At 39.7% G+C, this 11,726-nt stretch overlaps 1 protein-coding gene across 1 annotated transcript; it reads right to left on the bottom strand.

The window, feature by feature from the left end:
- Nucleotides 1–220: 220 nt before the first annotated feature.
- LOC138880407 (protein FAR-RED IMPAIRED RESPONSE 1-like) lies at nt 221–877 on the bottom strand. The gene has a single exon (XM_070160509.1). It carries the CDS (start codon nt 875–877, stop codon nt 221–223), a length of 657 nt encoding a protein of 218 aa, XP_070016610.1.
- Between the last annotated feature and the right edge of the window lie 10,849 nt (nt 878–11,726).

The following is an 11,726-nucleotide window of genomic DNA, read 5'->3' as shown; positions in this document are numbered from 1 at the left end:
CCTCTAACTCCACTTCCACAACTCGTTTGTGAACTTCTAAAGTATGAATCAATTCGCCTCTATATCTATTCAACCTTGGACGTCCACGAGAAGCTACGTATCTAGGATCTCTTATATTTCTTCCTTTACCCTCACCCTCACCCTCATGTGTAGCTTCCGATTCCCAATTTGGAACTATTATATCATCATCACAATTCAAAAGGTCATGCTCCAATCTGTTCTAATCAAACTTAATATACCGCCTCATCACTTCAGTGTCCAATGCAACATCACAGAACCGTTCAAAATGCTTTAATAGTTCCATGTACATCATGTATTCAGAAGGCATACGTGGGTAACCTCCTAGAAAGAAACGTTTCAAGTGCGGACGGACAATATCTTTTCTCCACCTTTTCAATATATACCTTTCATTAACATTTTTAATCCTCTTATGAGACAACACCTTAAGTATATGGCAGCGTAGAATACCTCCTGTTTCAAACCACTTGCAGCTGCAACTTAGATATTCACCAATAGGTGTATATTCAACCGTGAATACAAATGGATCTCTAGTGTTAAAACTCCTAAACGAATAATCTGCGATAATGTAATTCTCCATTCCAGCTACTGCTTGATGGTCTTCAGGGGTGTTAATTTCACAATGATACAGTTTCCTTAACTGTACTTGATGAAAAAATTCAAACACTTCACGAGTATAACATGTTTGAAGTTTTTCCTCCCATGCAAATTCAGATAAACATTTTGGTTCAAAGCACCTTGACCTATATTCAGCTTCCAATTCTTTCTCGAACTTAGCTCTTATGGCTAACTCATATTGTTGAACAAATAGCTTCAAAGTGCTTTGGCGGGTGATGAATCCGTCAAAGAAAGCATGCATTCCTTCACTTCTTTGTGGGGACAACATCCCAGCCCAAAAGTGGTCATTTAGGTATATAGGAATCAGTTTTTCCTTCTCCAAATAAAGTTTATAAAATCAATCCCTTCCATCTAAGCTATACTAGATGGGATTGGCCTGGGCCAAGACTTTGGATTAAAGCGTATTTTATTTCGATAAATACTATTTGATAGCGTAAAGAGTACCATGGTAACTCTTGTTTAAAAAGTATTGCTCTGTGATAAAGACAAAAATCACTTGTAAGATTAGTTAACATTTCCTGAGCAGGAGCATTCGCAATACGTAAGAAGTTCTGTGTTTTACTATTGGAGAGATAAAACTAACATCTGATGCTTTTGCCACATAAGTCTTGACGAGCAGTGTATACTTACTAATGGGTTGAAAGTTATTGATCTACATTGCAATAGAATACAATTCTAGAAATTAAGAGGTCAATATACTTGTGCTTATAGTCATTCAACAACAAAGATAACTTGGTGTTGCACTCTTTTAGCTTTTTTTGGTGCAACTATGCATTCCAAATGTAAGTATTTCTTACAAAGGCATAAAAGAGTATCTGTAGTGCATAAAGCAAACAATAATAATAGAAAATCTATAAATACTGCAAAACAGCAGAATAACCATACTATTAACTTTTGTTCTGTTTCAATGGTATGTAAAGAAAACTTGCCAAGTTGGTACCTTATAGTTGTAACAACAAGTTCTTTTCATTAGCCAAACCAATTCCATTCCATGTCTTGAAAAATTGAAATCGTATATCGGATAAACGATTCAATTGCATTATTGATCCTGCTATTAGCACAAACATAGGCAGCTATTACGCATCCATCATATACATCTTTGGAGCCGTCAGCTCAAGTTGTAGTACAATCTGCATATGCTCTTTCTTTTACGGTTAGAATCATGAGTAGTTCCTAAGCGAACTATCTATTCTATTATGGCCGACTTGGAGACATCAGAGGAAGACCATCATCTCTATCCAGGTACGATCATAGTTTCATTCATTCGTTGAACCTTGGGGGTCACCATTAGCATTGAGAGCGTTCAAAGAGTTGTAAAGAGAGAATCAAAGCACTCATAAGTAGACCTATCTTCGATAAAAAAAAAACATGTAAGCTACATACATGTCATCACGAGATAAATTACTTGCTGAAAAGAATATACGATATCACATGCTTGAGTAGCATTATTTACATTTAAGAAACCACACATAATATATAGCGACAAAAAACAGAATTAATCAGCTAGGAAAGAAGTTATTTAATTGGATATATTAAAGAAAAGTGCAACCCATGTTCTCCAGCTCAAGAGAAAGGTTTTAAAGTAATCATTGCAATTCATCTAAATTTAAATATCTACATTATATGCAATGCAACATATGTTTCATTTATACTTGAAGCAGCGGTGCCCGAATGCTGCTACTACAACAAATCTATCTTTTTTCAGGTGTAAGAAACAAATTTTGTTATTTGTTTCTCTTACCAAGTAACTGCAATAGAATCTATGTAACCACAAGCAGATTTCGAATATTGTTTGTATAACAAGAAAATAAGATAGGGTAGTAGAACTCGATGAAGTAAAACAGTGGCTACCAAAGAAAAGCTATTGAACGACAGATTCCCCGATAGTAGTCATCCAAGTCAATCATGAATTCATTTGGCAACATTTAGCATAAGTAACCTGATATTCACAGGGTGCTCCCACTTTGCAATCTTAGTAGGGAGCATTAAACATATTAGTGCAAAAGTCTTGGTCACAACTAACGGTTTTCCCAGTTGCTGAGGCTTTCAATTCATACAACGTCAAGTCTGTGTGTGGTATAACAACATATATGAGAAACTACTTGGATGGACCAAGAAGAGAAAGTCAACAAATTGAATATCTATTTTCTTTGAGCAGGGAAGATGTCACTTCCAGTCAAAATTCACGGAGGCAGTAATGGAGAAAGCCTCACCAGCGGCATATTGGCAAAACGAGAATAGCTGGACTGAAATTGAGGAATAAAGCAGAAAATAGTGAGGCATGGGGGAAGAGACAACAGAAAGGTTACGCGGAAAAAGTTCAAAAATTCTGTGCGTTGTTATCTCATAGACAGCATGGTCAACCAACTTTAGCTACGTGTTGTTGTACGGAAGCACAGGGAAATTTCTCATAGCACAAAAGGCAAATGAAAATACCTAACTGCCTTCGTGTCGGCAAGCAGATAAGTCCAGAGACGGAGCCAGAATTTAAAGTTTATGGGTTCAAAATTCTTGACTGTTTAAGTTAGTGGATTCTATATTAGTAATTTATAGATATTCAATAAATCTCTTAAAACAAATATAGGGTTTGAACAAAAGCTACTGAGTTCGGCTGAACCCGAAGCTCGTGCTCTAGCTCCGCCCCCGGAGATGACAACGGTCTCCTGCTTGCTCAAGGGCTCTTCTATATAGTTAGAATAAAGAGCAATTCCAATTTGCAATGGCAAACTGATGCATTTTATGATTAATAGATCCTTAGCTTTCTCTATCTTGACTAAATTAGGGAACAACAGAATACCAAGACGATTTTATGTTACTATACTATAACAATGTTCAAACAAAAATAACGATAAAGACTACAAATGAAAGTGCCGAAGCAGGTCTTACAGTGAGAATGTGTTTAACTTTGGGCCTATTACTACAAGAATTATAATCCTCTTTCTGGATTATTGAGGACGAAGCAGATAAAATTCCAAATTTTATCAATTTCTCAAATTCCCAAACCCTAGCACCATCCACCAATTTTTTCCCAAAAAGAAATCCTAATCGTACAATACATTACACAAAGACCAGCCCTTTCACACAGAAAAATACAACACATTACACAACTGAGAAATCCCATGATACAGAGAAATTAAGAGAGATGTGATCGAATAGTAGAAAAGGTAACTAATTGAGGAAAACTTATATTACCAATTCTGGTACAACTCTTCTGAGTGAAACCCCTTGATGCACAGATTTGAGAGAAAGAAGAGCATTTACCCCTTGTTGCAGAAGAAGAGCAGGGGAAAAGTCCACGTGCTCTGCTATTAATACACTGACTCAGCAGAAGAGGCAAAGCCTACAACTTTTAGAGCTATTTTACCTATATAAGTGGCTCTTTAAATTGCCTGAGAAGCTGTCTTTATTTACTAAATTCTCTTGTGGCATTCAACGTAATAATATAGAAAAATAGTGGCAAAATTTTCTAGCCTAAGCAGTCATGTTGATGACGCTGACTCCTGATGGAGCTCAACTGCCACTTCTATAATAAGAGAAAAATTCTCTTGTGGCATTCAACTTAATAATATAGAAAAATAGTGGCAAAATTCTCTAGCCTAAGCAGGCATGTTGATGACACTGACTCCTGATGGAGCTCAACTGCCACTTCTATAATAATAGAATTTTGCAATATAATGAGTCCATCTTCTCTCAAACTCAGCAACGTTAATGCTATCAAGGACTAAAGCCTTAAATTCTGCCTCTGCAATCTTACCATCAAGAACTCTGCTTAACTTCGTAGGCAACTTTGTGAATATGAGCCATATACAATATCTATGTACCATCCTTAATAATATCACATTGGTCAGCCATGATAGCTAATGGACGAACATTGTTTAGATTCCCAAGCCATGTAGAGAGAACCATTTTGTAACTTGTTATATCCTCACCAGACATAAGAGCACATCCCAAAAGTATGGACTGCCTATGTTGATTGACACTAACAAATGAAGTAAATGGCATATTGTATCAATTCACAAGATATATGGTATCAAGGCATCCTCATATGCAACCTTAGAGTGTGAATGAACCCATACGACATTACGAAGTCAACCAAAACTATCCATATCTACGGAGTAGTAAAATTTTCTATCTTTTTGCTGCATGTCACTAAAGAACCTGAGTAATGATTATGCATCCCCTTCTTGCAACTGAAGCTTTCTACTCTTCAAAATATAATTTCTACAGTCCTTTGGTGTACAACCCAAATTTTCGGGGCAACCAGCAAGTACTTCAGCGACTCTTATATTTTTTTAGGGTCTTAAGCCAGCAATATCTTTAGCTACAAGAGTTCTCTTAATAGACTTACTAAGCGATCTATATCCAGCCATCAATCGTGATAGTGCTGGTTCCAATTGATGATTATATTTTTTAACCACCTTTGAAACACGCCATGAACCATTTTACTCCAAAATTCCATTTATTCTAGCACAACAGTTCCTTCTTTTGGTAACATGCTTATTCTTTGGTTTCCTAGACCTATCACAACCATATTGCACATACCTAACAATTTCACCACCTTTTTTATTTGATGTTCTTTTGACAATGCAAAACCCTGATATTCTTGCATGTTCTTTGTAATAATCAAACATAACATCCTTATTACTGAACTGTATCCCATTAATTGGACCAATTATGAGATCTTATTCATTGAACTCATTAGGAATTTCCCTGTCCTCTCCACCTTCTCCCTCTTCCTCTAATAATGGTCGTCATCATCATCAACATCATCAGTAACAACATTGTCAACATGATTTTCTCCATCATTGAAATTGCCGTCTAAATCAATGTCGATCGACTCATCTTCATTCATCTAACTATCATCCGAATTCAACCCCAATGATATGTGTAATGCATTCCTTAGTTGCTCCGACATAGTTTCTAGGCCGTTATTCGGGTATAATGGCTCCAAACTTGTGATGACCCAAAAGATCATCTCGTATTTTAAAACGCAATTCGGGGTTCCAACACTTTCAAAACCTCATTTTCTTTCTTCTTGATTTGCGTGCACAGTCTGGGCGCATTTCCAGAAAGCCTTTATGTGAAAATTTGAGTAAATATTAAGCTTTGCCTTTAAAAATTGATTTAAGTTGACTTCGATCAATATTTTGAGTAAACGGACCCGGACCCGTATTTTGATAGTCTTGGAGGGTCCGTAGTAAGATATAGGGTTTGGGCATATGTCCGGAATTGAATTTCGAGGTCCCTAGCCCGAGAAATAAATTTTTGAAGGAAATTGTTGAACTGGAATTATAATAGTTTTAAGAATTTGTTTAATATGATTTTATTGATACCGGGTCCGTATTGTAATTTCAGATCACGGTACATGTCTATTATGATATTTATACCTTATCTATGCAATTTGGTGAGAAACATGATTGATTTGACGTGATTCGGATGTCCGGTTGTGAAAATAGGAATTTTAAGATTCATAAGGATTTCATGTGTTTTGGTGTTAATTCCACAGTTTTAGATGTTATTTTGGCGATTTATCGCACGAGCAAGTCTTTATGATATTTTTAGAGTTGTGTACATATTTGGTTTGGAGCCCCAAGGGCTCAGCTGAGTTTCGGATAGGCTACAGGGTGTTTTGGACTTAAGAAATCTGTTGTGTTGTTGTTATGGTATGACTGATACTTTGTGCTTCGCGTTCACGAAGCAACTCTCGCGAACGCGAAGTGCAAGATGGGCTGGGGAGGGGTTTCTTCTATGCAAATGCGAGGCCTTCGTCACAAACGCACAGCACTGGGGGGGGATTGCTCTTCGCGAATGCGACAAACCATACGCGAACACGTGGTGTAATAGAGGTGGCTAGGGAATCTCTGAATTGTTCTTTGCGAACACGATGGTCAGGGGGGGAAAGACCATCGCGAATGCGAGAAACTATTTGCGAACGCGAAGGCCTTCTGGCCGCAATGCATCGCGAACGCTTCAAGCCCTTCGCGAATGCAAAGAACGCCTATCCAGTAGTTTAAAAGCAGAATCAAAAATGGGAGTCTTCCATAATTTCATATTTTCAAAAAACAAGAAGCCTTAGAGGCAATTTTCAAGAGACAAGTTCTTCCCTAAAGTGTTGGTAAATAATTCTAAACCACTTTATTTTAATTACCCATTGTTTTTCATTAATTTTCAACCTAAAATTTAGGGTTTTCATAGTAGAAATTGGGCTTTTTGTATAATTGAAATTTAGTCCTTAATTTGGGGTCGGATTCCAAAACTAATTACATATTTGGGCTCGTGGGTGAATGAGTTTTGGTCCGAACCTCGAGTTTTGACCAAGCGGACCCGGGGTCGGTTTTTGAATTTTGGGAAAACTAAATTTATACATCGTAGTTGATTCCTTTAGCAATGATTGATGATATTGAGTTAACTGTGGCTAGATACGATTGGTTTGGAGGTGGAAGCTAGAGGAAAACGGTATTTGAGGCTTGATTTTGGTCGTGAAATCGAGATAAGTGTTGTGGCTAACATTAGCTTGAGGGATTAGGTATTATTGCCTTATTTTCTGCGTGTTTGGTTGTTGAGTACGATGCATAAGTGAGGTGACAAGTATCTATACGTTTTTGTCAGGTCCTAGCATGCGAGTGAGTTTTATACTTGTGACTGTGGTATTCTTTATTCGTATTGTTCCTTCTTAAATTGGTTACTCTTCATGTTAAACAAATTTTATCATGTTTTTCCTGATATTGGATATTGGTTGAGTATTGAATCAAGTTGAGATTTATATTGTGAAGTTAAATGATGAAATGAGGTTGGTTGTTGATGATTCCCTTGCCGGGTTATTATTGTTCTTTTTTTTGGGTGAGGAAGAGTGTAAAGCACGAAGGGTGATGCCGTGCAAGATATTGTGAGTGAGTGTTAATACACGAAGGGTGATGTCGTGCCACATTTTGTGAGTGTTAATGCACAAAGGGTGATGTCATGCCGTATTCTGATATTCATAAAGCGCGAAGGGTGATGTCATGCCATGATTATGAGAGAGTTAATGCATGAAGGGTGATGCCATGCCGTTTTTGTTGTTTCCTATGGTAAGGACGAGAGTAAAATCACAAAGGGTGTTGTTGTGCACTTGATTGCTGTGTTATTACTTTTGTTGGTTCAAAGCATGATATTTACTATGTTTCTGTACTGTACTATTCTCAGAATATTCATAGTCCCCTCAGTATGTTTTCCCCCTTCCCGTTATTATCTATTAAATTTTTGTTATTTTTATTTTCTCGTATATGATTTAACTGCACAGATTTATGTTATTTGTCGTATCCTAGCCTCGTCACTACTACACCAAGGTTAGGCTCAGCACTTACCAGTACATGGGTCGGTTGTACTTATACTGAACTCTGCACTTTCTCTGCAGATCCAGATACTGGACCGTACTAATCAGAGTTTGGGTTGCTGCGTTCAGTCTACAGGAGACCCAAGGTAGATCTGTCGGCGTTCGTAGACCCTGGAGTCCCCTTCCCTCTATCTTATTTTCCCTATTTTCTTTCTGTTTGAGAACATATGTAATTTTTTAAACCATTATTTGTAGAAACGCTTAGACGTTTGTAGATTGTGACACCAAATCTTTCGGTAGTCGTGTATTAGTGTTTTAACCTGTTATAAAAATTTCCGCACTTCTTATTTGTTTAGTTTAAGATATTGTTAATTATTGTTTGGGTTAGTGATTAGCGTGTTATGTCTATATTTGTTGGCTTGCCAAGCATTCTAAGAGTTAGTTGCCTTCACGATCTCGACGGTAGGAAATCTGGGTCGTGACAAGTTGGTATGAGAGCACTAGGTTGCCTAGGTATTACAATTCACGAACAAGCTAGGTAGAGTCTGAGGAATCAGTACGAAGATGTCTGTGTTTATCCCTCAGAGGCTATAGAGTTTAGGAATAACTTCACATCTACTCTTCTCTATCATGCGATTTGATTTCTCAAAGCTAATTGAACTTTTACTATGTTCTTTCGCAAATAGGCGAGAACATATACCGCTTCATTAGCTGATCAGCAGCCCAAGCCCTTAATGGCAGCTCCTACGAGGGGTAAAAGATGAGGTCGAGGCCGTGCTAGAAACCGAGGTAGGGGCAGGGCTCAGCCTAGAGCTCGAGCAGCAGCACCAGTGGCGGAGCCTCAGGTGGATTTTGATGATGAGGTTTCGGCCCAGACCATTCCGGCAGGGCCAGCTCAGGTTCCAAAGGGGTTCATCGCTACCCTCATTCTTCAGGATGCATTGGTCCATCTAGTGGGCCTTATGGACAATGTAGCTTAGACTGGCACATTTTCGGTAGCACCAGCCGTCTCTCAGGCTGGGGGAGGAGCCCAGACTCCCTCTACCCACACTTCGGAGTAGATGACTCCTTAGTTTCAGACTCCAGCATCTCAGCCAGTGGGGGTAGCTCAGCCGGTTATTACAGCTCAGGCCACTGGTGGATCAGTCATGTCTGGTGATGCTTTGTTGAGGTTGGATAAGTTCACCAAGCTTTTCTTGGTTCATTTCAGTGGGGCGGCTTCTGAGGACCCCCAAGATCACATTGACCGCTGCCATGAGGTGTTGCAGAATATGGGGATAGTAGAGACCAATGGGGTCAACTTTGCTGTATTCCAGATGATGTGGTCCGCCAAGAGATGGTGGAATGATTTTTTGTTGACGAGACCAGTTGGCTTGCCTGCCTTGACTTGGAACCAATTCTCTTAGCTATTTCTCGAGAAGTTCCTTCCTATCACTTAGAGAGAGGATTATCGCAGGCGGTACGAGCATCTTCAGCAGGGTTCTATGATTGTCACTAAGGACGAGACTAGGTTTGTTGGTTTGGATCGTAATGCTCTTTTTATACTCCCTACTGATAGAGAGTGTGAGGAGGTTTATTGAAGGACTCACTCAGCCTATCAGATCGTAGATGGCTAAGGAGATAGGGAGCGAGATTTCTTTTCAGGATGCGACCAATGTGGCCATGCGAGTTGAGATGGTTTTTGCTCAGGGGAGTGTTTAGGGTTCTGACAAGAGGCCTCGTCATTTTGGTAGGTTTAGTGGTGCCTCGTTTGGAGGAAGGGATTCTTTTGGTATATGCCAACCTCTCTGGCCATTTCATTCAACACTTTAGGCTTCTCATGGTGCTTCAGGTGGCTGTGACTCTCATATGCAGTATTCTGATCAGCTACCCTACAGTGCATCACCAGCTCCTATCAGTGCACCTCCGTTCAAGAGTTTTTAGGGTGGTTACTGATAAGTTAGGATTTTAACGTGTTTATGACCCTACTTGCCTATGCTTTGAATATAAATTGATACAAAAATAGTCCTAAAATGCTCACAAGTTGTGCTTGATTGCAGGTTTGATCGACAAAGTGACGAAATGTCAAAGATCGGCTCAAAAAGGAGTGAAACATGCTCAAGTGTCAAAGACCAAGAGAAGTGAAGAAAAAGGGGCCTAGTGCGGACCGCGTAACATTGACCGCAGCCGCACTAGGAGGTTCAGAGACACAACATTTTCAGGCTTAAGTTCACGCGGCTGCGGTCACATAAACGTGGTCCGCGGTAAACGCTCCGTGGCCGCGCTCCTGCTTTGTGCGGTCCACGCTTATAAGATTCAAAGGAGGGCACACTTGAGGTCATGCAGCCACGGTCACACAAACGCGATCCGTGATAAAGCTCCGCGGCCGCACTAGGCCTATTGAAAGTTTATCGCTGCCGACTCGACACTACACTATGGTAGGAAGAGCAGGTTGCAATAGCTTTTACCCGAATGGAGGTTTGAGATCGAATTTCCACAGGGAGCTAGTAGTGGAGTTGTATTTTCTGTCTAGCCTAGAGTTGCGGTTGTGCATCTAATGTCACTTCAAACATATTTTGAGTTGTTTTTGTATTTATAACAACTATTATAAAACTACGGATTAAAGCTAGATTATGCTAGGAGAATATTGCTAATTTGTAATTAATAGGAAGAAGAGCACTAGGGTTGTAGCGTTACCTAGGTGGCTAACGGACGGGTAGATGTTGCTAAGGATAGATTGACATATTTGGGGAATTATTCTATAACCGTTGCACAATTGCACCCACTCTCACACTTCTCGGTAGAGAGAGTGATTTTGCCCAATTGACTCTCTCGAGACAAAATGGGTATGCCAATGAGACCAAGCAACTAGGGTTCAAGTAGGGTGATTACTCTCTCGAGATTTAACCCAATAATTGGGACTACCATTTCTCATAGGTCCATCCCAATTCCTTGTTGGGTCAATTTTTGGGGTCTTAGACTCTCTTTCTCAAGAAGAGTTAAACCCACTAAACTTGAATAGTGTTTGCAACCACTAATTCTTGAATGAAAACATAAAATTAACCCAAATAGCAAACACTCAATATCAATCTAACCCTAGATGGCAACACCCATCAATTACCTACACTAGGGTTGAGCCACAACCCTAGCTAGTGAGTTTAGCTACACATAACTAAAGAAGAAACTGAAGAAATAGCTGAAGAACTACACATATTAATTAATTACTAAGAAGAAACTACAATAATCTATTGTTAATGAAAAACAATATATGCCAAAAATGGCTACAACACCAAGCACAACTGTTCTTTTGTTCTCAGATCTGACCATCCCTCAAAGAATAGTAAAATATTCTATTTATACTAAGCTGGAAAAACTGGACAGAAATACCCATGTAAGGTCAGTGCAGGCCGCACAAAACGGACCGCGGCCGCAGTGGTAACTGGCGTGGTCCGCGCAGACGTGACCGCGTGATCAAATGAGCCCTCATCTGAATCTTGTGAACGCGGACCACATAAAGCATGAGTGCGGCCGCGGAGCTTTACCGCGGACCGCGTTTGTACGACCGCGGCCGCATGACCTCAAGTGTTCCTTCCTCTGAATCTTATGAGCACGGACCGCACAAAGCAGGAGCGTGGCCACAGAGCTTTTACCGCGGAGCGCGTTTGTGTGACCGCGGTCGTGTGAACTTAAGCCTGAAAATGTTGTGTCTCTGAACCTCCTAGTGCGGCCGCGATCAATGTTACGCGGTCCGCACTAGGCCCCCTTTTCTTTACTTCTCTTGGTCTTTGACACTTGAGCA

Source organism: Nicotiana sylvestris, chromosome 10 (assembly GCF_000393655.2).
Source record: "Nicotiana sylvestris chromosome 10, ASM39365v2, whole genome shotgun sequence".
NCBI classification, from domain to species: Eukaryota; Viridiplantae; Streptophyta; class Magnoliopsida; order Solanales; family Solanaceae; genus Nicotiana; species Nicotiana sylvestris.
The sequence above is the reverse complement of the archived record's forward strand: the minus strand, read 5'-3'. Positions and strand labels throughout refer to the sequence as shown.